A 27,710-nucleotide genomic window follows, 5' to 3' on the forward strand; every position below is an offset into this window, starting at 1 on the left:
TATAGATTTTTACTTACACTGTAGTACTCATCAAATGATTTAATGTAAAATTTCATGTTTTTAGTGCAATTATTATATGAATGCAACTTGCTGCGCATAACTAACAGTACAACCCCATTCATAAAACTAAACATCTAAAGCAGGTAAAGTTTGAATGTGGACAAATAAGATGCCATGTACTTACCCTTTCCAAATAAACATGACAGCAGCTTTTAAAATGGGTAATTAATGGATAAAAATACATTCTTTCAAACAGTTATACGTTTCTACTCAGTAAGTGGAATATTCTAGAATAAAATCATAAAATATGAAAACAAAATAATGTTTAAAAGTCATTTTATTCATTTGAATAGAAAAACTTTTTATTCAAGGAAAACTGCAAATATGAATTTTGTTGTTGGTTAAAAGTTGTCTTATGCTCACCACCACCCATCCATTCTGGCTTATGCTGTACTTAAAATATGATCATTACCTCAGTTGTTGATCGGCTGAATTAGTAATTTGGTAGCTTGTTTTAGTATTTCGGTCTGTATGATTTGCTCTATGTTATATTGTCAGGTGAGAAACAGAATGACCATGAGCTACCACCCACCCTTGAAATGCACCACCAAGCTACCATGTTGTAATAGAAATCAATAATTTACCATTTTTTTTGTGAAGTGTCTCCCCTAAAACCTGACAATGTATTTAATATTTGTTTTGTAATCAGATCAAATTCTGATCAAATACTAATCCTAATAATTAAGATGCAGTGTTTTGTATTTACAATTTATGTTTTCTTTTTAAAAGAGGCTATGGGTTGTTTTTTTATTTTATTATGTGTTTTATATTGTAGGCAGATCACCATGCAATTTGAAGATGTGTGATAAAATACACAGAGGTGAAGTCATGTTTTTTTTAGAGTCCATCTTAGCTTTCATGAGTAATTGACAACACAAGAGGCTGTTTGACCCACACGTAAAGCAACCAGTCAACGTTTGCTTTGTTTAGCATATAAAGTCAATATCACTTATTGGATTCATTTGTAACCAAATCGATTAGAAGCACCATTCACTTCCATAGTATTCTTTTATCCTACTATGGAAGTCAATGGTGCTTCTGGTCAGTTTGGTTACAGACATTCCTCAAAAAAAATCTTTGTGTTAATCAGGACCCTTTAAGGTGTGAAAAACATCTCAGCAACCATCAAGAAAAATTGAAGGCAACTGAGCTAAATTGCGGATGTTGTTGCAAAGGGTTTTCTTTTTCTTCTCTCCCTATAATGAATGTTCCTGTGAATGCAACTCCAAAGACCATACATAGATTGGGAGAGATGCACTGGAGCGGTCGCTAAAATACAAAGTGGATTATTTAAATCAGTGAATCTTTAGCGGAGTACAAACAAAACACTTTAAGGGGGGTTGGTGGTTCATGAGAAGGGCACCTCAGCTGATGAACGCAGAAAGGCAGTGGATCTAGCCACCGGGCCACCCCCTGTGCATGGGGGTGCACGGCCCTGCATATATATTATTGATTTCTGGCTTGTACATCAGTTATATGGAGTATAACAGCATATTAGAGAGAAAGAGAAAGAGAGAGAGAGAGAGAGAGAGAGAGAGAGAGAGAGAGAGAGAGAGAGAGAGAGAGAGAGAAAGAAATCAAAAAATTTTGTTATAATGAAAGTCAATGGGGCAAAAAAGCTACAAACAACTACTTAGGGAGAAAAAAATAAAAACTGATGCTACACAAAAACTAAAAATGCATCAAAGCCAATGTTTTTGCCAATCTTTGACAAGCCCAAGACTGTGAAAAAGGTTAAAAAATCCAGTCTACAATCACTTTTAATATTGAAAATCAGTAATTGTGGTTTTTCAGTAGTGTGTTTTTTTCATCAAATTAGTGACACCACTTATGAACTTGGCAATTAAAGAGTTAAAATCATGGAAATTTTTTAAGGTAGTTTTGATCAGTACTGAGGGCGATTAACAGTTTAAAAAAAAATGGAAAAAATATTCATCTGATACAGTAAATTTTTTACAGCCATTTAATTTAGTGGCTTTTTTGTACACGAACAACCCGAAAGGGTAGTAAATTTGCCCAAAGTATATTGTTGAGTTTTTGAAAAATTTCAATTTTTTAATTTTCTCAAAATATGTGTAAATATAAGATTTTTCACCAAAAATCATTCCATTTGCTGAAACACAGAGCAGAGAAAGTTGTGGCCAAATTAAGACATAAAAGAAACAAAAATGACCTCAACAACCCACAAGGGTTAAATCACTTTTAACAGAAACCATAATCAAGCTTATGAAATACACTCTGCATAAACAAGTTGACAGTAAAATAAATTCATGTACATGTTCTGATTGAGCAGTGTTTACTGCTGTAAAGTCTTTTTGTGCGTGTTTATCTTTCAATCCTTTACAACCCTGCAACCACTTTTTATTATATTCACTAGAAGCTACTATTTATACATTACTGCGCTGCAAAAAATTGACTTTCTTACTTAGTATTTTTGTCTTGTTTCAGTATAAATTTCTAAAAATTCTTAAATCAAGATCCTGATGAGCAAAATGACATAAGAAAGTAAGTCTATTTTTTAGACAAAAAATATAAAATTAAAGTGAATTTGTGCCTAAAACAAGCAAAAAATCTGCCAATGGGGTAAGCTAATTTTTCTTGAATTAAGTGTTTAAGAAAAAAAGTAAAAGATTTTTTTTCTTCACCGGACACACTGGTTTTAACATGACATACCTGGTTAAAAAAAGTCACAGCTTGGTGGGTTTGAGTTCCAGACAGGTACACACCTCACTGATAAAATGTATAGGCACTGTTAGTCGCTTTAGATGAGTCAGCCAAATACAAACACATGATTACTTTTACAGATTATAAATAGTTCTTAAACCACAGTTAACGTTTTGCAATTGTGCAATTCACTGATTTGTTTATTACCTTAATATATTAATCCAAAAGAAGATATTTGTAAACAAGCACAAAATAGGAGCATCATTAACTTCCTTAGGAAGAAAAATACATTTTGTGGAAGTTAACGCTGAATAAACACAAAGGGTAAGTAAATAATGACAGAATTAAATTTTTTGTTAAACTATCCTTTTAACCTTTATCCTTATCCTTTTAAGGGACAGATACAATTAACACTAACTTACTGTAGATTTAAATGTTTTTACTGGTAACAGTTTGTTCAAAGTTAAATTAAAATTAAACATCAACAAGTCTTTGTCTTTACAAAATAAAACTATAAAATAACCACCTCATGCAAAGCACTCTGGGAACCAAAAATCCCCATCAACCTTTTTCGTTTTTTTTTCCTTCAGATTTTGATTTCCAGAATGCTTTGCATTAGGTTGTTATTTTAGGTTTTTTCTGTGAACATAATGACTTGTTAATGTTAATTTCAATTGAACAAATGGTTATGTCATTATGCCACTGTCTATTGTCAAACCCTTCCTTATTACTTCAATAACATTTTAATTAAAAATCTTTTGCAAGATCACGCTGAGCCCATCCCAGTGTGTGTGTAAAAGGATTAAAATTCAAACAATTTAAATAACAAAGCTAGAGGCAATTCTGGTTTCCAATTCTCACTCTGTTTTCAAATGCATGGTCGAATGAGATTGTTCAACTAGGGATGATGATGCTACATGACACATTATTTATTATAAAGTATCTTTAAAAAAAGTCACACATGCATACACTAAACACCCTTGTTAAGAAAAAATATTGCACACCTTCATTCTGAGGGACAAGTGTAACAAAATTATTATTATAAAAAGTTATATTTAATTTTATAGTTATATTTCAAATGTATAATTTTAATTTGAAATTTTTATGCTGTAATAAAAAATTATAATAAACAAAGCATGTTAATAAAGCTTTGAATTGGTTTCAGAATTTTAGTTACTATTTTATATTTTTCTATTTAATCACAACATTTTGTGTTTTTATATTTGGCCAAAACTTTACATATCAATTTATTAACATGGCTTAACTAACTTTTTTAATATAACTTAACATAAATCAGCTTCTTTATTAGTCGGTTTAATATAAGTGTTAAGATTTGCTAATACATTTTTTTAAATCAAAAGTTAAATCTTTTAAGTTAAGACTTCAGTTCGTTCCTGGAAGCTAGTGAGCCATTGAAATACACCGAGTTAGAGGCAAAGAGCTGTGAATTTCTAATTAATAGTCAAGAAATGCATTGATTTACAATAAATCACACCAATATGTGTAGTATTTTTATTTATTTCTATCAACAATGTTTTTTGACAAATAAAATCCATACCGTGTTAAAATCATCAGATCGGATACTTTGGAATTGAAAAAGAAATAATAATTTTTATTTGATTTATTGACTACAGGTACCCAAGGACGTTTGTCTTTAGGGGGCACTGAATTATTTTGCTGTTACAATATTATGTCAATACAAGTTTACCTAAATATAAAATACAAACATTTTTAAACGGAGAGACAATAATACCCAGTATAGATGATAACCAATTCTTTATCTCGAACACCAAATTTCTTTAGGCGACGGTGAGCAAAATCATGTGATCCACTTGACCATCCCATTTTAAATCACTCTGGCTGATAACTCCAAAATTCAGTCTTAAGAACTAAATTTTTTTTCTTTAATATTTCTCCAAATGTACACACTTTGGACTAAAAGCTCTGTCATCACAATAAACGGGAGCTGAGCAGACACGAATTAGTTGTTGTTATTTTATTTAAAATGTCCACAAACTAGCTATTTAACATAACTTAATAAGAAGAAATGCCAAAAAAAATTATTTGTATCATTATTTCATCCATTCCACCTAACACTTAAACGGACAATATCTGCTATTGTTATTTTTGACAAATTTTGAGAACACAAGACACCATCCTTCCATTATCACAGTAAGTGGCTTTTGTAGTGGTGTTTATCTACTTCCAGTCTAAGCCCCCATATTGTGAAATAGGCATATTTAAAGAAAAAATATACAATGTTGTGTGTGGTTTTATTTCTCTAAAAACCACAGCCTTTCCTAACTTTTTTTTTTTTTGCCTAGCACTGCCCCTTTTACTTTACAAACTGTTAAATGTTGCACATTTAGGGGCGGTTTCCCAGACAGGGATTAGACTAATCCTATACTTTTTTTTTTATTAGAGAACATACATCATTACAGAAAACAGGCATCAAAAATAGAAACTTCCAAAGTTGAAAAACAAAAAAACAAAATAGTTATAAAAGTAAAATAGAAGACATTCACAAGACGCCAAATACAGACCAATAGACATTAACAATACATGCACCTTTTACATTTTTACAAGTTTAAGAGACTTCATTAAAAGATGATTTCTTTTAAGAAAACCACGTGTAAAGCATGTGATTTTACATTTATGAATAAAGAATTTGCCATACAAAATGAAGAAATTTACCAAATTGTAAATGTTTTTATCATCATTCTCAAAGTAACAAATAATTTATTTCATATTAAATGTTATGACTGTGTTAATTTTAGTTGATAAGACAGAAAAAACATTCATTCCCACTGTCAACTAGTCCTATACTAAAATAAACGTAAGAGCTGCGTGTTGACGTCACTCTAGGAGGCGGTGTCCAGTGTGGTGTCTGCTACTGGAAGGGGAGGGGCTATATAAGGGAGTAGATGAGAAACTTGTGTCATATGTAATCAAAACAGTTTTTGACGATTTGGTATCTCGTTTGTTTTAAGGGCAGAAGTAGGTATGTGCAGAACCTATTTTATTAATACAGATGATCGAGCAGTATTAGCTATTAGCTTTTTTGAAAATTTCTTTTATACCAAAATGTGTTATACTTTATTTTCTAGTGGTCATTTTTTGTTGAGGCATCCTTACAATTTTTTATTCCACTTTGGATAAATGTTTAATTAGGAGTTGGAACAGAGACCCGAGCACATCTAGTCGATTTGCGTTTCACATTGAGGAAGGAAAAGGGGAAGCAGAGGTTTCCAAGAGGACATAAGGCAATCCTGAAGCCATGAAACTGGCAAATGTTGATCATCAGTCAGAGAAACCGCGCGGGACTTGGAGTCGACGTTTGAAGTTTGTGCTCGCCACCGTGTGGCGCTGCTACAGACGCGGTGGAGGAGGTGAGTAATGAAACTGCATCTTCTCCTCCTACATTAACCACAACCACATACTATCCTTTATGTTGCGGTGACTGCCAATTGGTCACAACAATTCAGGGGGTCCTATCCAGGGGTCAGTTCTAAAAAAAAGGATAGATTGAATCTTTTAGCGATGTTATTTTAAAAAAATCTAATGTTTATGTACTTGTGCATCTTGTTTTTGTGGAGCAGCTGTTTTGATTATTATTCTTAAACGAATGACAAACATACTTATGATCACATTAATTTTACATTTATTTTAATTTCCCTTTATAAAAACAACAATCAATCATCTTTATCCAGCAGGAAAGGTGTAAAGTACTTGAGTGAATGTACTGTACCCAAGTATTTTTGGGGGTACTTGTACTAAGTATCAAAAATAAAGCAACTTTTACTCTCTACTCTGTTTACTCCACTACATTTGAACTGACACGCTAGATTGTTGTAATAGATTTGTGTATTGACAGGTTGAGACTGCCACCTTGTGGGTCATTATTGTAAAGGCCGTTGTTATGTTAAGTTTGTGAGCAAACCTTATTGAGCCTTTGCAGCACCTGTAGTGTGAGTCTGTTAAGTAAGAAAGTAAAGCCGTGTTTAAGTCGTTCTGCACAGCCTTTTTATTGTTTCCCACCCGATACACTGTTTATTCGTCAACGAATATAAACGAGACGAGAGGTTGATGGATAAAAGGAATCTGTGGTTGCGAGGTTAGACGTGCACACACAACTGATGGGCTGCGTCCGAAACCGCATACTGTATAGTAGGTACTGAATAAGATGAAGTACCTACTTACTTGGCGTTAAAACAGTAGGCACTGTACAGTATGAATCCTGGTAGTATGAATGAGATTCGGACGTACTACATCCGCCATGTTGCTACATCACGTGACATACGTCGTCATCACGTCATGTCATTTCAGCGCGAAAACAACCGCGTGCCTCTTCTTCGTTGGATAACTCCTCGTCCGGGGCATCATGGGATAGTAAAGCGTCCATCGTATGCACACTGCAAAATCTAACCGGAAGTAGTAGGTCATCCGGGTACTTTTCGCATACTGTTTTTCGAATACTATGTATTCGGACATACTACTCGCCTCGCCTACTGCTTTTCGCGTACTATATAGTATGTAGTAGGCGGTTTCGGACGCAGCAAGGGACTTCATGTGGCGCTACGCAGGGCAATCAATCGTATGAAATCAAAGTACTGCGAGAGCGAATCAGAAGCATATGGAGAAGTCTGGTCTCGCGGTACTTTGATGTCAAACGCTGAACTGCTTGCGTTGAGCCACCGTAGCGCAAAATATAACCGGGGCAGAGGAAAAAAATCTACTCGGCGGGACATCACCTTGCTGCGTATGCAGGGCATGAAATTAACACCCGACCACGCGCCAAATGCGGGTGGATTTTGCAATTGGCGGGTAACACTGTCAATCTACCAGCCACATTGGCGGGTAGCCAATGCGAATCAGTGATGCGCGGGTCATTGTATAAACAACCCACTCCCGACAGACATTTTCAACTAACCCAACTCGACCGACTGACCGCGTCCTGAATATCATTAAAATATTTTTGGATGACTCGTAACCGGCACCCGCTCATTTCTTATCAACCTGCGCATATCACCGATGCAAATTGAGTGATTCATTGAGAGGATGCGACTGCTGTTTCGCAACGTTCATGCGATTGGAAAGAAGATGAGGCACTACACGTTTGGATGTGCGAGTAAGTATTAAATTGTTGGTGAGATGGGATGAGAATGCAATGCTGACATATACTGCTGTACATTCACAGTTGCACAGATGTGTAGTGCTGCTGTGACGGATCAGAACTTTTGATGTGTAAACTTTAGAGAGAGTTGCGCTTACTATGCCTTATACTGTAGTACATTAACATACATTTTGCGAATATAGTAATGAAAAACAACGTATGTGCGGCGTTTATGTGCGCAGTTTGTGCCCCCTCTGTCTCTGTGTGCGTGCGCGGGTTTAAGGGGACTCAATAGGGCACATCAGAGAGACGCATTCCTAAAAGCATGCGTACATAAAATCGTTCTGCTCTTGACAGGGCACATATAAACAAAATTATCTCAACAGTATTCATTTTCTAATAAAACATTTCTTTATGTCTTAAGTGTATGTATAGAGAGTCAAAAACCAGTCTGTGCTGGTCTTAAAGAGACAGTAACCTCAATTAACCTACTTAAGTCTGTGTCATTAATGTTAATCAAACAACCTAAGACAAAGAGAAATTCACTTTTGTAGCTCTGAAAAAAGTATATTTAATTCATACAATAAAGACAGTGTTATAATTTACTATTCGGGCAAAAAAAACAACTGGCTGGTAAAAACTCTCTGTGGCAGGTGGATTTCTAAATCCACCTGCCACAGTGGCTGGTGATCAAAAAAGTTAACTTCAGGCCCTGTGCGTATGTCATAAACTGTACAGAAAAGTTAGCGTCTGCTTTGCATCAGGCTGTTATTTTATAGTTTTATTCTATAAATAAAAAGACTTGTTAAACTGTTGCCAGTTAATAACATACATTTGAATCTACTGTAAGTTACTGGCAAACAGCTGACAGTAATACTGTCATTTCTACAGAATATTTTAATAGTGTAGTGTTAGGTGTTGATACAGTAGATAAACAGAGTTTTATGAATGGTTTCAGGGTGAGGATCAGTTGAAGAGAAGCCTAAGATATAAGCACATACTGTAAGTCTATACTGTAAGTCAGAGCCGGCCCTAGACCTTTGGGGGCCCTAAGCAAAATTTCGTCGGAGGCCCCTTTGACCGTTTTAAGTAAGGCCTAAAGAAAAGCAATGACTACCTTATGACTATACTGCACATATTATCTCTACTATGTTATTTTTTTTAAATGTGTCTATTAAATTATGTTTTAATTATTCTATGTATACTGTATGTTAATGATCTTTTTTACATTGCTGGTCCTGAGTACGTATTTCGTTCTTATGTGGCAACATGTAGCCTACAGAATGACAATAAAAGACCTTGGGGTGGTCCCGGACAGGGAATATCTTAAGACAGGACTCGGCCTTAGTTTAATTAGAAAACATAACTAATTTGAACAAAAATGCCTTACTAAAAACATTATTTGTGTGGATTTTGAGGCAAAACAAAGAGCACTGGTGTATTTTAAGATATGTCAGTGCAAGCTTTTTTCAGTTTGGACAGCTCTTAGCCTACTTTTATTTTAGTCTAGGACTACTTTAATTCCTGTCAGGGAAACTGCCCCCTTGAGTTCTTGATTTGAGTTCCATGTTTGATGTCTAACAGGAAAAAATATGATACCACTGACTGAACTGAATGGCAGTGCAGTGCAACAAACACACACTGATGAACTTGCTAAATAAAAAGACTTTTCACTGACCATCAAAGAAACATTTTTAATTGACACCAGAGTTTAAGAGGCACAAACAACAGCCTATATATAATTTGAATGAAATTGAGTAAATAGAATAACATTTAAATAAAATATAATATAAAATAATAAATATAACACTTAAATGTTTAAATTTTTCAAATAAACAAAATTAACAATAATATCTAAAACATCACAAACAAGGTTAATAGTACCTAACATTCGCCTCACTATATATTATCCCTTACGTAAATAGCATAACAAAAGTTAATAGGCTTGTTTGAGATGAGCAAAATCTGACACAAACATAGGTTTGTGGATAATAACAATTAACTTGCAAATAATATTAATAATTGAAGATTAACAATTAACATTGCATTCATAACATTAATCTAACAAAGCTGACTACTGTATGTCATATGCATTGCTATAGTTTAAATATTAAAGACTGAACAGTGACATTATAAACTTTTGCAAAGGCCAGCAGGTGGTTTTAAAAACAGTTCGCTGTCTGGGCATGTACCACCACGCATATGCGCATGAGTTTGTTTACTCTTACACATAAAACACTTTAAATTCAGACGTTTAACAATATAATTACACTAATGACATACATATGTAGAAATGACAATGGCATACGTGAAATATAAGCGTAACAGAATTAATTTACCACGTTAAACCGTTTAAATATTAATTATTAAGCTTAATATACCAATTCACGTTATGATGGCAAATATAAGAAAGAGAAGTCAAACAGAACACAGGTTTGGTCATTACCGAAGTCAAATAAGATCCACTTACTTCGCATTTACGCACAAACACACATAGCATTAAAGAAATTGTCCTTAAAGCAACAGCAAAAGTTCGCGTCTGTATCAGTGATCTGGCTCAACTCAACTTTGCGTTCTGTGGGCGGGATGCTCGCCTGCACATAGATCGCGGGCACTGATTGGCTGCTGCGCTGGATGTTGTGTGTCAATCAATCTCGGCAAGAAAGAGATCTTATTTATTAGCGAACTTTCATAATAACTATAATAACAAGTAACAGCCTTTTTAACATTGCCATAATAATAAATAATGAATATTTATTTTATGTTACTTTTGATGAATGATTTTTTTCAACCACTAGCTAAGTGATGGCCCTAGCTAGGGGGCCCTCTGCTGGCCACGAGGCCCTTTGCAATTGCAAGTGTCGTTTAGTGGCTGGGCCGGCTCTGCTGTAAGTCATTACAAGACTACTTGTGTGGTGTGAACAATTATTGTCTGCAGGACACTGAGAATCTTCTCTGGGATCACAGGCAAAAAAAAAAAGAGTTTTAACTCATTAAAACAAAATGCCAAGAGCATACCATCACATATTTATAGTGTGTTCCTTCAGACATGCAGACACCATAAAGAATGTTTTAAATTTCATGAAAAATGTAACAACTAGAGAAAGATACAAATAAAAAAATGTGCATTTTCATGCACACCAAGCATAAAAAATGAATGACTGTACTTGACTTGTATGTGTTGTATATATAAATTAAATCTCCTTTCTGTATGACAGTCAGACAATCTGAATTTAAAAAAATCTATATATTTCATCAATACACTGCAATTATATGGACTGAGATATATCTTAAATTAAGATACAAATTTTACTGCTGTGGCTATTATCCTTATATTGGGGCAGTTAAGATTATCATTTATATTCAACATTTTATAGGCCTATATAACATACCATATTATGAAAGACATGTCTATATTATTATTGGAACAGAATTTATCAAATTTAATATATAAGTTGATTTTCTTTAATTGTTAGATTAATAGTGGTTAATAAAGTCAAATAAAATGTCAAAGAGTCAGCTGTAATATTATTGCATTTACAGTTCAGTGTTAGTGGAAGTCTAGTTAAGCAACAACTGAGGCTTAGCCTGACAGTTAGCCTGGCATGGACCAGGCTAGTTTCCAAGCATAAGTTTCCATAGTAACCGGGGTTGAACTAGTTCAAGTTTGTTTTATGAAACGATATCCACCAGCAATAAGCCAGACTTAACAAAATAAGCCTGGCTTATTTTGAAATCTAGTTTTATGAAATAGCCCCCCTTTTGTGAATACTTACCTGTTGTGTTTGATTGTACTTGTTGGAGAAAAAAGGGAGAAATTATGACATTGTTTGCATACCTGTTGAAGAACAATGAAAGAAAAGTGTAGTAACCTATATTATTTTAATGTCAAAACGGTAAATTGTTACATTATTTAGACCACCAGAGAAAAAGCTTTTCAGGGCACAAGTATTGCAAGCAAAATTTAGCAGTCACAGTCCTGTCAGACCCATGTCACTATCAAGTTTACCACTATCTTTTTGTCACGCAGTATCAGTAAGATACAAAAAAGAAAGAGGCAGGAGAAGATTGACACCTTTTTCGAGATAAATCTTGTAAGTGAAGTTGAAAAATGTTGACATTAAACAACCTTAGCCTATTACATATATGTTGTTGCATTAATTTCATGATATTTCTTTTCAATATTCACTAAGGTTTGCTAGTACCACAGCCTTATTCCTTTATCACTGCACCCTTGTTTAGGAGAGGAGGTTGCTGGAGGCATCAGTTTCAGATAGAGCACAGGAAGGTTCACAGGTGAGCAATGAAAAATGAATGTTACAGTTTGTGAAAGAGGTCTATGAAGGAAGAGAGGGTGTGTGTGTTTGTGTCATGGGGGGTGCTTATTTTCATCGCAGGTGCACATAGGCGTGTGTCTGGTGTGTTTATATCAAATTCAAAATTTCATCCATCCCATGCACTTTTGAAAAGCTTGCTACGCCCCTGAAAGACTATGACTATGTTTAATCTGTGTTTGTTCTGCCATGTCAAAATATTGAGGTATTTGATTTCTTATCTATATTAGGAAGTAAAACCTCATAAATAAACTTTCTTGTTTTTCACTGACCTACAATATCTTTTTGTGTTGAGGACTAGTGCATCTTTGAGCCAACATTCAGTACGTGTAAAATACTTAAAGGAATAGTCTACCCTTTTGCCATATTAAACTATGTTATTACCTCAACCTAGATGAATTAAAACATATCTTTTTTCAATGCGTGCACTGCCCTGCTGAAAAAAACAGCATACCAGCAAGACCAGCATATGTTGTGTTTTGGTGCTGGTTTTCTAATGAACACCAGCTAAACCAGCATCAAACCAGCATCAGCACCAGCATTAGCACCAGCTAAATCAGCACCAAACCAGCATTAGCACCAGCTAAACCAGCATTAGCACCAGCATCCCATGCTGACCATACCAGCATATGTTGTGTTTTGGTGCTGGTATGCTGTGACCACCAGCTAAACCAGCATAGACCAGCATAATTCCCGTGCTGGTCCATGCTGGTTTGATGCTGTTTTTTTCAGCAGGGTGTACAGCGCGTTGTGAATGTGTTAGCATTTAGCCTAGCCCCATTCATTCCTATCGTACCAAAAAAAAGTTTTATTTTGTGGCACCATACTTACTGGAATAACTCCTCATGTAACAGTCTTTAAATAGGGAAAACACGGAAGTGTTTGGTGGCTTCCCTGTTTGGTACCATAGGAATGAATGGGGCTAGGCTAAATGCTAACATATTCACAACGTGCTGTACAGTGCACGCATTGAAAAAAGATAGATATGTATTAATTCGTCTAAGTTGAGGTAACATAGTTTTAATATGGCAAAAGGGTAGACTATTCCTTTAAGTACTTTTAAATTGGGTTACTTACTCAAGTCGTATTTAAATTAGTGACTTGTAAATTGTAGTGGAGTCATTTTTAAAGTAAAGTATCTGTACTTTTACTCAAGTATGGCTTTTAAGTACTCTTCACACCTCATGTTATGTACAATAAAGAATATTACTCTGTGTGAAATAAGTTTCAATTGAATAAACTTATCTCCAGTTTTAGCTTTGTCTTTAGATTGCTTACAATGTCATGCATGAAGGGTTTTCATTTCTATTCTATCTTTAAAACTCTGTCTACAAAGATGTTACCCTGTCCCTTTCCTGTGACAAAAATGCCAATAACCAAATAATGATGGGTAAGGTGACTAACTGCCCATTCCCCATGCAGTCTTTAGTGCCATCACCTGGTCTTTCCCAGTTGTCCCAGCAAAAAACGTTGCTCCATATTTGTATAGCTCTATGTGTGTGTGTCAGAGAGTAACATCTGAGTACATTTGCATTAAAGATGCAATTTGTATTATCTGCGCCAGATCAAATCAATAACAATGACGTAGATTAATGATGCTCTGAAGTAGCGTGGACTGATGGGATTTGTTGTCTTTAACTCAAACGCTGATGGCCATCAATCAGACGGGATCGAGAAATCATGTTACACATGAGGTAAAGTAATCAAGTTTTATAAATGTTGTGTTTGATGACATCGTTTTTTTTTTTCACTATGTAAGGTTTCAGGTAATGTTCAAAATGCAATTGTTAGTCATAGATGTTACAGTATTAGTCCAACACGATGGTTTGTTAACACAGCACAGAATTAAGTGTTCAGATGAACAAACTTGGCCCGACAGACGCGATTACTTCCGCATTTGTCCACGACACTGTTGTCATGTGGTTTTTACGTCAGTAAAGGCTGTAACAAAGGGTAACGTAGATATTAACGTCATTTACAGGCAACTGCAGTGCCCCGTGTCACTGTTAAGGGCAGCAATTTTCTCATTTTTTACAAGTAGTTAAAAACATTATAGATATTGTTAGTAATCAGCTGGACTAGTGGTTTTTGGATATTTTACTGCAAATATCTTACAAATTGTACCTTTAACATGGGTTTCATGAAAGTCATTTTGAGCTCACAGAATTGAAAAAAATCAAATAATAGGCTCATTTGACTTTTTTATTTTCCTGTTGCAGCATCCCTTTCAAATTTATGAAGCTAGAAGAAACTGTAACTGAACTTAATGTCTTTATTATAAACATATATTATAGCCTATCTGTATGATAAAGATATTGCTATATGTCGGTTTACTTCAAGATTATGAAATCATGTAAGTTGTAGTGTCATGTGATTTATTTTTTTAATTCTTCTTATGTCCCATGTTTCAGGTGCTTTTTTTATCACGCTGTTTCTCTGCGGCATTGCAATGTTTCTTACTGTTGGACAGTACACACCTCTGGAGCCTGTTCATGCTCTGGCAAATAAAGATTTCCTTTTCAAAGGTAAGTTACCATTAGACCCTAACTACTTTGACCTTCCTTGTCCAATGATATCATCTAAACACACAACAAATCAAACATTGTGCAAGTAAAAAGTGCACTCATTTACTACAAATTTAATGACAATGGGAGTTCTATATGTTTACGTTTTTATTTATATTATTTTTTTAATTAATTAAATTAATCTTGACTGATAAAAACTTTGTACAACACGTTACATTTGATACAGAAAGAGAGAGTTAATGTACAGATTTACAGATGACTTATCTTCAAATCTGTTGTGCTTTGTTTGGGCTGTGAGATTTGTCGATGTATATCAGCTGTGATATGTGCATTCTGTGAGAGCGTGGCCTTGATTTCGCGGCTTTACTTCCTGCTCACTACTGCGCAGGACTGGTCCCGAAATCGCTACTGCGCGGACTCAAGACCTAAGATGTAAGCAGAGTGCTACCCATTACACTATCGGCTCGGACAAAGTCCTTGAATATTACGCCGGAATGAGAGTATAGTTCCTAGCCATATCAGCTTAGAAAAATTGCAACTTTTCATTTTCCGTCTGTCTTAGTACACGATATACAGTCTTGTTCAAAATAATAGCAGTACAATGTGACTAACCAGAATAATCAAGGTTTTTAGTATATTTTTTTATTGCTACGTGGCAAACAAGTTACCAGTAGGTTCAGTAGATTGTCAGAAAACAAATGAGACCCAGCATTCATGATATGCACGCTCTTAAGGCTGTGCAATTGGGCAATTAGTTGAATTAGTTGAAAGGGGTGTGTTCAAAAAAATAGCAGTGTGGCATTCAATCACTCAGGTCATCAATTTTGTGAAGAAACAGGTGTGAATCAGGTGGCCCCTATTTAAGGATGAAGCCAACACTTGTTGAACATGCATTTGTAAGCTGAGGAAAATGGGTCGTTCAAGACATTGTTCAGAAGAACAGCGTACTTTGATTAAAAAGTTGATCTCCAATGCCTTAAAATGGAGAGCAAAACCAGAGAGACGTGGAAGAAAACGGAAGACAACCATCAAAATGGATAGAAGAATAACCAGAATGGCAAAGGCTCAGCCAATGATCACCTCCAGGATGATCAAAGACAGTCTGGAGTTACCTGTAAGTACTGTGACAGTTAGAAGACGTCTGTGTGAAGCCTAATATATTTTCAAGAATCCCCCGCAAAGTCCCTCTGTTAAAAAAAGGCATGTGCAGAAGAGGTTACAATTTGCCAAAGAACACATCAACTGGCCTAAAGAGAAATGGAGGAACATTTTGTGGACTGATGAGAGTAAAATTGTTCTTTTTGGGTCCAAGGGCCACAGGCAGTTTGTGAGACGACCCCCAAACTCTGAATTCAAGCCACAGTACACAGTGAAGACAGTGAAGCATGGAGCATGATATGGGCATGTTTCTCCTACTATGGTGTTGGGCCTATTTATCGCATACCAGGGATCATGGATCAGTTTGCATATGTTAAAATACTTGAAGAGGTCATGTTGCCATATGCTGAAGAGGACATGCCCTTGAAATGGTTGTTTCAACAAGACAATGACCCAAAACACACTAGTAAACGGGCAAAGTCTTGGTTCCAAACCAACAAAATTAATGTTATGGAGTGGCCAGCCCAATCTCCAGACCTTAATCCAATTGAGAACTTGTGGGGTGATATCAAAAATGCTGTTTCTGAAGCAAAACCAAGAAATGTCAATGAATTGTGGAATGTTGTTAAAGAATCATGGAGTGGAATAACAGCTGAGAGGTGCCACAAGTTGGTTGACTCCATGCCACACAGATGTCAAGCAGTTTTAAAAAACTGTGGTCATACAACTAAATATTAGTTTAGTGATTCACAGGATTGCTAAATCCCAGAAAAAAAATGTTTGTACAAAATAGTTTTGAGTTTGTACAGTCAAAAGTAGACACTGCTATTTTTTTGAACACACCCCTTTCAACTAATTGCCCAATTGCACAGCCTTAAGAGCGTGCATATCATGAATGCTGGGTCTTGTTTGTTTTCTGAGAATCTACTGAACCTACTGGTAACTTGTTTGCCACGTAGCAATAAAAAATATACTAAAAACCTTGATTATTCTGGTTAGTCACATTGTACTGCTATTATTTTGAACAAGACTGTAACTACAGAAGAGTCAAGTTTTAAATAGGAAAAATATCTAAATGCTTTGGTTATTTTTGAGTGCGATGCTAATGGTCTAATCAGATTCAACGAATAATGCTAACCTGGAGATCAGCTGAATGGATTCCAAAACAGTAAAAATCCAATGTTTAACTCTAGGGGAGCTGGAAAATGAACCTTTTTTTTTTAAAGTGGAGTGTCCCTTTAATATATAACCACAACAAACAACTGCACCTATTTATTTATTTTGTTATTTAGAGGGGAGGGCCATCTTCAAAGGATGCTTCAAGAGGCCAGACAATGTCACCCTGGCACTTCCTGCTGATGCCATCATTAAAAACATGTCCGTGGATAAGTGTGTAGACATGTGCACAGAGAAAGTAAGCATTACTAGCACAATACAGAGCATGTAGTCTTTTACACAGATGTGTTTTAGTATTCGTTTGTCAAACTCTATATAATCTCTTCCTCTGTCCATTGTAGGAATTCACTCTGGCTGCTTTGACTTGGGAAAAATGTCACTGTGGGTTTCCCACTTCTCTCTTCACACTACATGAGCGTGAGGATGAGGAACGCTGTTGGCTGCGCTGTGCAGGAGAAGATTTTGAGAGCTGTGGGGACAATGACTACTTTATAGTGTACCAGACACAAGTTCGGGGTAACGTTCAATTGTTTGGACTAAAGCTGCATAGAGTTTATTTCAGTAATATTGCTGTTTTTCCAGTAATAATAATACAATTTACATGTCAATGTAAGTATTTTGTCTTGTGTTGTGTTTTGTACTTTTATTTTGACACCCTGTTCTGTTCTGACTTCTCACTTTCCACTTGATTTGTATTAAACCGGTACCTGAACTGCCTGGCTTACCTGAACCGCCTGAATCCCCTGGCTTACCTGAACCGCCTAGTTCACCTGAGTCGCCTGTTTCATCGAGTTCACCTGAGTCGCCTGTTTCACCGAGTTCACCTGAGTCCCCTGTTTCACCTGAGTCACCTGTTTCACCGGGGTCGCCTGAGTCGCCTGTTTCACCTGAGTCACCTGTTTCACCGGGTTCACCTGAGTCGCCTGTTTCACCGAGTTCACCTGAGTCGCCTGTTTCACCTGAGTCACCTGTTTTTCCGGGTTCACCTGAGTCGCCTGTTTCACCGAGTTCACCTGAGTCGCCTGTTTCACCTGAGTAACCTGTTTTACCGGGGTCGCCTGAGTCACCTGTTTTACCTGATTCACCTCTGTCGCCTGTTTTACCGGGTTCACCTGAATCGCCTGGCTTACCTGAACCGCCTGAATCGCCTGGCTTACCTGAACCGCCTGAATCCCCTGGCTTACCTAGTTCACCGGAGTCACTGTTTCACCAGGTTCACCTGAGCCGCCTGTTTCACCGGGTTCACCTGAGTCGCCTGTTTCACCTGATTCGCCTGAGTCACCTGTTTCACCTGAGACGCCTGAGTCGCCGGGTTCACCTGAGTCGCCGGGTTCACCTGAGTCGCCTGTTTCACCTGATTCGCCTGAGTCGCCTGTTTCACCTGAGCCGCCTGTTTCACCGGGTTCACCTGAGTCGCCTGTTTCACCTGATTCGCCTGAGTCACCTGTTTCACCTGAGACGCCTGAGTCGCCGGGTTTGCCAGAGTCGCCGGGTTTGCCAGAGTCGCCGGGTTTGCCAGAGTCGCCGGGTTTGCCTGAGTCGCCGGGTTTGCCTGGGTCGCCGGGTTTGCCTGGGTCGCCGGGTTTGCCTGGGTCGCCGGGTTTGCCTGGGTCGCCGGGTTTGCCTGAGTCGCCGGGTTTGCCTGAGTCGCCGGGTTTGCCTGAGTCGCCTGGTTCGCCTGAGTCGCGTAGATGTTTATGGCACGTTTTTGTTCTGTTAAACGATCGAACATCAAATATGTCGAATTCCATCGTATTGACACATCCTGGATTAAATGGTGATTTGGCAGCCCCAACTCCTGCTGTAGAGCAGAAAGCCTTGATTGAGCACTTGAAGAATGCTTAATGTGACCAACAGTTTTCCTGGACAGTGCGATCAGGTCAGAGACACTTTGTTGTGATAAAAGACTGTCGTGGATGCACAACTAGAGTGTGTGCGCAAAACAGCCAACACTTGTAACCCCTGCCTCGGACATGGCTTTCCGCATGTTTGCAGCCTTCCATCGAATGCTTTACATTGAAGAATAGCATGTGTGTGCTTAAAATCAGCATCAATCCAATGTGAGGAAACACTGATGTAGGACTGTGTAGTGTACTCACAAGTCCATATGTCGCATGTACATGCTAAAGCATATGCTTCGGCAAAGTGTTCTTTAATGCGGGAAGTGATGAACTTGTGCATTTCAGGGATGATTTTGTCATCAAAAAAGCGCCTGTAGGGGATTTTGTAACCTGGCTCAAGCCGATGGAGTAGCTTGTTGAATCCAGTGTCTTTCACTATGCTATAGGGCTGCAAGTCAATGGTTATCATTTTCCCAATTGCTGCATGAATGGCTTTAGCTCGTGTGTGATCTGAGGGCCACTGTTTATTCGGTGTAGGGCTAGCAAAGCTAGTAATGGTCGTCTGGTTAGCACACGTTTTTAGCTGTGACTGTCCTTTCTCTGCCGTACCTGAAGTTGCTGCATTTTGCCTACTGTCTGTAGATTCCTTCATGCACATCTCGTATTCTTTTGGATGTTTTAGACACAAATGTTTTAACAGCGGCGATGTTGTGTACTGCTTAGGGTCCTTGTTGTTACCACGAGACAAATTGGCATTGCAAATTGAACATGTAGCTCGACTTGAATCGGCTTTTTTTGGTTGAAAGTACTGCCAAACAAAATTTTTTTTTGCTTACAAGTTCTATTTTCAGATTCTCACAACCTATACATTGGAACGGTCCACATGTAAACACTTCACTTCACTTATTCAATGGCCGTGGGATGTCGACCAGCGTAGCGCAAGCCTAGGGTTTGGTTCAGTGAAAAATAAATCTAAGGTTCGGCCAAAACCGAACCTCATCAAAAAGCCCACTATTCGGTCGAATGCGAATCCTGGATTCGGTGCATCCCTAGTCAATAGCCCACTTAGAAATCCCCTAACTGATAAAAATGCTGATGTGTCAAATACTTATTTTCCCTGCAGTATGTATGTATGTATGTATGTATGTGTGGGTGACAAACAGAAGAAATCCTCCAAACATTACTATCTTTCCAGATAATCGATGCATGGACCGACGCTTTCTACCCACTCATTCCAAGCACCAGATTGCACTAGCAAGTTTCCCAGGATCAGGGAACACCTGGACCCGTCACCTTATTGAACTGGGCACAGGCTTTTACACTGGGAGCTACTACTTTGATAAATCACTGTACATCAAAGGTTAGATTAATTTTAGCAGAGGCATATTTTCGCCAGTTTGCTAATGTTCTCTCTATATAATATTGTCTATGTCCTTTTGTAACAAACAAAGTTTTGTGGACTAAATTTACTGTTGGCTCCTTTGACAAATGGTTAATGCTTTCTTATTTGGATTAAACCATCAGCTAAATGAATAAATCTTCAATGTAAATATCTGCATGCGCAGGTTTTATTGGAGAAAAAGATCACTGGCGCAGCGGTAGAACCATTTGCATCAAAACTCACCAGAACAACAAGAAGATAATCAAGGCCTTTGATTCCAGCATCCTCCTAATCCGGAATCCTTACAAAGCCCTCATGGCCGAATTTAACCGAAAGTATGGTGGTGGCCACATTGGATTTGCCGCTCAAGCTCGCTGGAGAGGTAAAGGTGAGAGAGCTCATCAGATTTGCTTTCTCTTTAGCCACCATGATGAGCACAGCAAAGTTTATAGTAGGTCAACATCAAGATATAGGGTTACAATTAAAATGTTGTCTTGCAATTTGATGTCTTTTATGGAGAGGTGCAGAGTCCATCCTAGGGTTTGTCCAATCAGAGTTCAGACGGTGGAGGGGGTGCTGAAGTGGTTTTACAAGCTGTGCACAAGGCGGTTGTGGTGCACTATAGCCGCGGTCATTGATCTATATCAGGGGTTCTCAAAGTTTACATTCAAAGGTCCAAATCTGAATTCTCATCATTTTCATAGGTCCGGAAAAACTTAAATAAATTGTTTATATAACAAATCAACACAAATAGTTTGGAAAAAACATAAGTGTAATTTAAAGTAATTTTTTTTTAAACAAATACAAGAAATATGCCAAAGTAACCAGGTGCAAAATACAGAGCAACCTAATTAGAGAAAGGGCACAGTTTGTTCTCCATCAGATGCATAAACCATGGCAAAAAAAGTGTGGTTGGTAGGCAGAGACACTGACCAAAATTAGGGGTGCACCTATAAATTGGCCAGGGGGCGCTCTCGGGCAGAAACTTAATATGCGCTGCAGCCGAAGAACCAGACACACGCAGCTCCAGGAAATGTATTAAGGATATATTTATATTGCTGTTCTTCAAACCTTTTCAGGTATTTTCATGATAATAAAGAATATGTATAAAGATTATGTTTGACGAGTGTTGCTTTTTCAAACCAACAGTGATTTCAGATTGATAAGGACTTACTGATTAAAAGCCGTAGTACATGAAGTAGCTGTGCATAATATCTGGGTGTGATAGCTACAGCGTCACACAGGAAATTTTTTAAAAACTTGTTTTATTTTTCGGACCAGAAATACACTTAAATCTAAAAAGAAAAAAAACTAAACGAATGGTTAACAAGTTTAATATGCATTTGTAAAGTAAATGCACACATTTAATCAATCACATAGAAATTAATGCACTTGTAATAAGTGAAGTCGACGCGGGTCCGGATCAAGTTCCCGTCTGGTCCGGATCCGGACCGGAGTCCGGACTTTGAGAACCCCAGATCTATATAAATGACTGGATTGCGCATGAAGTCACATTTATGATGCCACCGCGCCGCCATGTTTGTATGCCCAAACATTCTATTAAAGGAATAGGACGTTATTAGATTTTAATAATAAAACAGTACTTTAACAGTCTCCGCCTTTATATCTTAAGTCTCCCTGTACATTAGTACAACGCAAACGTCCTAAGCCTGTACATAGTTATTTATTGAAAGGTATACATTTTGAAATACCAAATTACTAATTCAGCTGATCAACAACTGAGGTAATGTATTGAGTCTACCTGTGAATGCAACAAACTTAGGGAACTGTCGTCTCCACTCTACAAAGACCGGACACAGATTGTGACAGATGCACTGGAGCAACCGGGAAAAGACGAAGTGGATTTTCTGAATCAGTGGATCTTTAGGATAGTACTAACAGAACACTTTAGGGGGTGGGGGGTGGCGGTTGATGAAAAGTGGCTTGATGCAGAAAGGCAGTGGGCCACCCCCCGTGCACTGCCCTGGCCCGGTGAACATTGGGCTTTAGGGTACTGTGTCTAGACACCTGTGAGGGCTGGTGGTAAAAAAAGTTTTTTTGAGGGGCGCAAACAAACTCAAAACCAAACTTTTACTGTAGTACTGCAGGACTGTAAATAGCATTTATCAGGTGATGAATATCATTACTGCTTAGCTAAAATGTTGAAAATGTTACTGTTGAAGTCAACTGTTAAAGCATTAAATAAATGTACTATGAATCTGTACATTTTAGTATAATGTGGGTTTATTATCAGTAAGAACTAATCAAGGTACAGTAAACACACACACACACACACACACACACACACAAAAGGAATGAAGTAATTTACTAATCTCGTACACTTATATTTGATTAACAATAGAATATATATATCAAATGTTGAAAGTGAGATATTTTGAAATGTCATGCCAAATATTGGCTCATTTTGGATTTCATGAGAGCTACACATTCCAAAAAAAGTTGGGACAGGTAGCAATAACAGGCCCCAAAATTTAAATGTACATATAAGGAACAGCTTAAGGACTAATTTGCAACTTATTAGGTCATTTGGCAACATGATTGGGTATAAAAAAGCCTGTCAGAGTGGCAGTGTCTGTCAGAAGTAAAGATGGGCAGAGAATCACCAATCCCCCCAATGCTGCAGCGAAAAATAGTTTTCTGAGCTTCTCAGAGAAAAAATGCAAAGAGTTTGAAGTTATCATCATCTACAATGCATAATATCATCCAAAGATTCAGTGAATCTGGAACAATGTCTGTTCGTAAGGGTCAAGGCTGGAAAACCATACTTGATGCCCATGATCTTTGGGCCCTTAGACGGCACAGCATCACATACAGGAATGCTACTGTAATGGAAATCATAACATGGGCTCTGGAATACTTCCTGAAAACATTGTCAGTGAACACAATCCACCGTGCCATTCGCCGTTGCCGGCTAAAACTCTATAGGTCAAACAAGAAGCCATATCTAAACATGACCCAGAAGCGCAGGTGTTTTCTCTGGGCCAAGGCTCATTTAAAATGGACTTTGGGAAAGTGGAAAACTGTTCTGTGGTCAGACGAATCAAAATTTGAAGTTCTTTTTGGAAAACTGGGACGTCATTTCATCCGGACTAAAGAGGACAAGGACATCCCAAGTTGTTATTAGCGCTCATTTCAGAAATCTGCATCTCTGATGGTTTGGGGTTGCATGAGTGCGTGTGGCATGGGCAGCTTACACATCTGGAATGGCACCATCAATGCTGAAAGGTTTATCCAAGTTCTAAAACATCATATGCTCCCATCCAGATGACTTCTCTTTCAGGGAAGACCTTGCATTTTCCAACATCACAATGCCAGACAACATACTGCATCAATAACAACATCAAGACTGCGTAGAAGAAGGATCTGGGTACTGAAATGGCCAGCCTGCAGTCCAGATCTTTCACCCACAGAAAACATTCGGTGCATCATAAAGAGGAAGATGCAACAAAGAAGACCTAAAACAGTTGAGCAACTAGAAGCCTGTTTTAGACAAGAATGGGACAACATTCCTATTCCTAAACACTGGTCCTCCTCCAGCTGTTCCTTATATGTACATTTAACTTTTATGGCCTCTTATTGCTACCTGTCCCAACTTTTTTTGGAATGTGTAGCTCTCATGACATTTCAAAATGTCTCACTTTCTACATTTGATATGTTATCTATATTCTATTGTGAATAAAATATAAGTTTATGAGATTTGTAAATTATTCCATTCCTTTTTTACTCACAGTTTCTACAGTGTCCCAACTTTGATTTGGGGTTGTACATTGCTCCACAAATATGAATTTGTGTGTCTCTCACCTGCGCTCAAAGACCTATCGTCCTTTATTTTTGAGAGCTGTCAGTGAGAGAAGAGGAATAATGATAGTGGGGGTTTTGTGTGACGTTGACCTGTAAATGCAGATCCTGATGCCTCAACGGAATTCTCTCTCTCTCTCTCTCTCTCTCTCTCTCTCTCTCTCTCTCTCTCTCTCGCTCTCGCTCTCTCTCTCAATCAGAGTGGCCAAAGTTTGTGAATAAGAATGCTAAATGGTGGGTGTCCCACACACAAAACTGGCTGAAATATGGGAAGAACGTGCATGTGGTGCACTTTGAGGATTTAAAGCGTGACGTTTTCTCTCATTTAAAGAAGATGGTCGTCTTTTTGGGTCTGGAGGTTTCTGAGGACCGTCTGTTGTGTGTGGAAGGACAAAAAGACGGAAACTTCAAACGCTCTGGCCTGAGAAAGCTATACGACCCTTACACGGCAGAAATGCGTGCCAACATTGATGAGCTCATTAAAACTGTGGACATAGAGCTGAAGAATAGGAACCTGCCTGGTGTACCTGAGGAGTACAGACCGAGATAATACTATACATTTTCTCTTTTAGCTTTAATTTTTCAGTTGTACCCTTCTTTTAATATTTTTAAGTTCATTGTGATTCCCATTGTTTGCTTTCTGTTTTAGGAATATTATGAATTGCACAGTAGAACACAAGATTATAGCTCCTAATCTTCTAATTAACAGTCATGGATGGTCTGACAAAATACACTACATATTTTATTCTGGCTTATTTAAATATCAAATTTAAATCATTTTAAGGCCATGTTCTTAAAGCCACTATGAAAGTATGTGGAATCCACAATGACTCTCATGAATGCGCCTCTCAGTAAGACATCCAGTATCGTATTGTCCTTACCTGCAACCTTTGAACTACATGCATGACATCATGACCCACTATGTACTTTTCAAATAGCAATTTATGCCAATCTGTGCTCACACAATCTAGATATTGCTTTCAGTGCTTCTTAAAACAAATGTATAATATAGCTTATGTACTATACACCAAAAAATCTTCAAACTATGCCTCAAGTACAAGATAATTGGACATCAGGTCCATAAATATTGGGACAGAGGCACATTTTGTTTTTATTTTAGCTGTTTACCAAAATGTATTCCAGTTACAGTCATTATGAATATTGGCTTACAGTGCCTCAGCTTTAATTTAAGGGTATTCACAGTGATGGATCGCATTATCCTCTTCATGATAAAGAAAAAACCTTTATACATATCTATGAACGGCAAGCCAAGCTGCAATCGAATCACAACACACTAAACAAACTACATAATCAGAACTTGATACGTATTTCTGAAGAAGGGACTTCATAAAACAAGGAAGACATCAGCCTGTTTTGAGGACAGTGAAAACTGTGCAGATAAGTAAATAATGTGAAAAATACCGCTGTTTGGAAGTTTCTCCTCTGTCCTGCTGTTGCCACGCCCACACGTTTTTTTTACATGTGAAACATGAACACGTGTTATTGCGCACTGTAAACACAATCAGAGCTTCAAAAACACAGAAAGAACTGGAGCTTTAAACATATAGCTGCCTGTGTAAACCAACTATACAAATGGGCGATGTTGGAGTGACACCTATTGGCGTGCATTTATATAGCATCTTTCTCAAATTAACCCTAAAATAAGTTTAAACAAAAAACATCAACATGGTAGTAAAACCATGGTAACCACAAAATAACCATGATTTTGACAAAAACCATAGTTAAACCATGGCTAGTGTAGACTAAAACCATGGTTTTGCTAGTAATTAATACAACAAAAACATGTTCACACTTTTACCACACAAAAAACCTGGTTAAATTTCGTAAGGAAAGGTTTGTAATAACAGATGCCACTGTGTAAATGCCATACTTTGAATAGTTGGTTAACACAAGAAATATATTATTCGGTGAGTTTCTTATTAATGGCACTTTTTATTAAATTCAACACATTAACAATGGTTACACAAAAATAATGCCACTCACAAACTACATTTTTATAATGACTACATAAAGAGAAAATAAATATTTAATATTTTAATATACTAGTTCAGTCAAATGCTGTGCTTATAAAATAAAACACAAAATATTATGCCATCCCACTTTAAATATGTAAATTATTAATAATTGAATTATTAATTATGATCATACAATCCCTTGTTTACCGATCATCAAGCATCGCGATTCATTTCACGCAGTCAAAAAGGATACACAAAAAAATATTTTGTGTCACAATTAAAGGACAAGCTCGGTATTTTACACTTAAAGCCCTGTTTTCAGATTGTTTATGATGAAATAGAACGGTTTTGACTGAAATTTGGACATATGCGGCTGCCCCGAGAATTTTTGGGTGTTTGTGTTTCACCTCCCACCTTTACAATGGGTTTAATGGTGCACTGGAACAATCCTTCCTAACGCATTATACTTTCGTTTACAAAGACGTGAAACTCACCGAGTGGTCAAGGGTGTTCACTGATATGCTCACACAAAAATCGCTGCAAAATACGCATTCCAACAGGATTTATCGTTTTTGCCAACTCCATTGACATGTATTAGATGTGCTGCGAGGTACACTCCGCGCCGGGAACTTTGTTTCTATTCTTGCAATTGGCAATGGCGGATTAGCGCCACCACCTGGGCTGGAGTGTCTATTATTCAAGCTCTCAGCGGAAGAATATACGGGTGCAAGGCGTTTGGAAAAAAAGGTCCACAAGTTAACAACGAATGCTAAAACAGCTGTTGGAAAGCATCTTTTGCAGCGATTTTTGTGTGAGCATACCCAGGTAGCCAGTGCATTCGGGCCAGATCCGGCTGAGTGTCGGCGCACACGGCTGTGTTCTGGCTGCGGCTTACCAGCATTAAGCCAGCACTGGCCCAGCAAAAGTTGCCAGATTCGGCTAGGCTGTGGATATGCGGATTTGGTCCGATTTTGGCTGACAAATGGCATATTTTCCACATATTGGCTTTCACATTTCACGTTTGTTTTAATAAAAATATATTAATTTAACAATTGATATGCATATAATTGTTTCTATTTAATGTTTTGATAATTGTTTTTTTAGTTTTCCTGATTAATGGTAGCCTATGTCAATAAGTGAAAAGTAGTGTGAGGAAAAGTTAAGCTTAGAAATTTTTCCCTAATAAAATAAGGGAAGGGGAGAAGCATATTTTAATGTTAAGAATAGGTTTGTAGAGGCATAAAGTGCCTTTAGCCTATTGAATGTTAGTATCTGGGCTATTAAGTTTATACTGAAATATTTTCTATGTATGTAATATTTCAACAAACATATATTGTATTAATTAATGGTCAAATACTAAATTGAAATTTTATAAAAATATAAAAAAAAATTAATAAGCTGTAAAGCTTGTCAATTTGTTTACTTTATTGCAACTACAATTTTTCAGCCCTTTTCCAGAATTTGAACTAATTTGATCATAAAGATTGATCTATTTATAATTTATCGATTACAATTTTTAGACAATTAAAGCTGGTTAAAGGAACTTTTATTTTGGAAAAAGAACTGCTGCTGTTTCAAGACATGCGCACTAGCTGCGACATCTAGTGACGACATTTACCGGGCTTTAACGGTTGTTGCTGCATGAAGTCTGCTGCAATTTCTCTGAGGTAAGACTTTTTGGAAGTTATTTAACATAATTTTAATGCATAAAATATTTATACTC

General features: G+C 37.3%; 1 protein-coding gene across 4 annotated transcripts in view; it reads left to right on the forward strand.

Moving 5' to 3' along the window:
- Window positions 1-5,641: 5,641 nt before the first annotated feature.
- Window positions 5,642-27,710, forward strand: part of LOC135732542 (sialate:O-sulfotransferase 2-like) — a 29,698-nt gene continuing 7,629 nt past the window's right edge. For 2 of the 4 annotated variants that reach the window (XM_073814716.1, XM_073814717.1), the window contains exons 1-8: window positions 5,642-5,725; window positions 5,896-6,113; window positions 14,583-14,696; window positions 17,087-17,208; window positions 17,312-17,486; window positions 20,007-20,171; window positions 20,377-20,580; window positions 24,212-27,654. In XM_073814716.1, coding sequence (XP_073670817.1) covers window positions 6,002-6,113; window positions 14,583-14,696; window positions 17,087-17,208; window positions 17,312-17,486; window positions 20,007-20,171; window positions 20,377-20,580; window positions 24,212-24,561 — 1,242 coding nt within the window. In that variant the 5' untranslated portion in view covers window positions 5,642-5,725; window positions 5,896-6,001 and the 3' untranslated portion in view covers window positions 24,562-27,654. Of the gene's footprint in view, window positions 5,726-5,895; window positions 6,114-12,079; window positions 12,134-14,582; window positions 14,697-17,086; window positions 17,209-17,311; window positions 17,487-20,006; window positions 20,172-20,376; window positions 20,581-24,211; window positions 27,655-27,710 lie in introns of those variants that run through there. The other 2 variants (XM_073814719.1, XM_073814718.1) reach the window with 2 other exon arrangements.

This window comes from Paramisgurnus dabryanus, chromosome 5, assembly GCF_030506205.2.
Source record: "Paramisgurnus dabryanus chromosome 5, PD_genome_1.1, whole genome shotgun sequence".
NCBI classification, from domain to species: Eukaryota; Metazoa; Chordata; class Actinopteri; order Cypriniformes; family Cobitidae; genus Paramisgurnus; species Paramisgurnus dabryanus.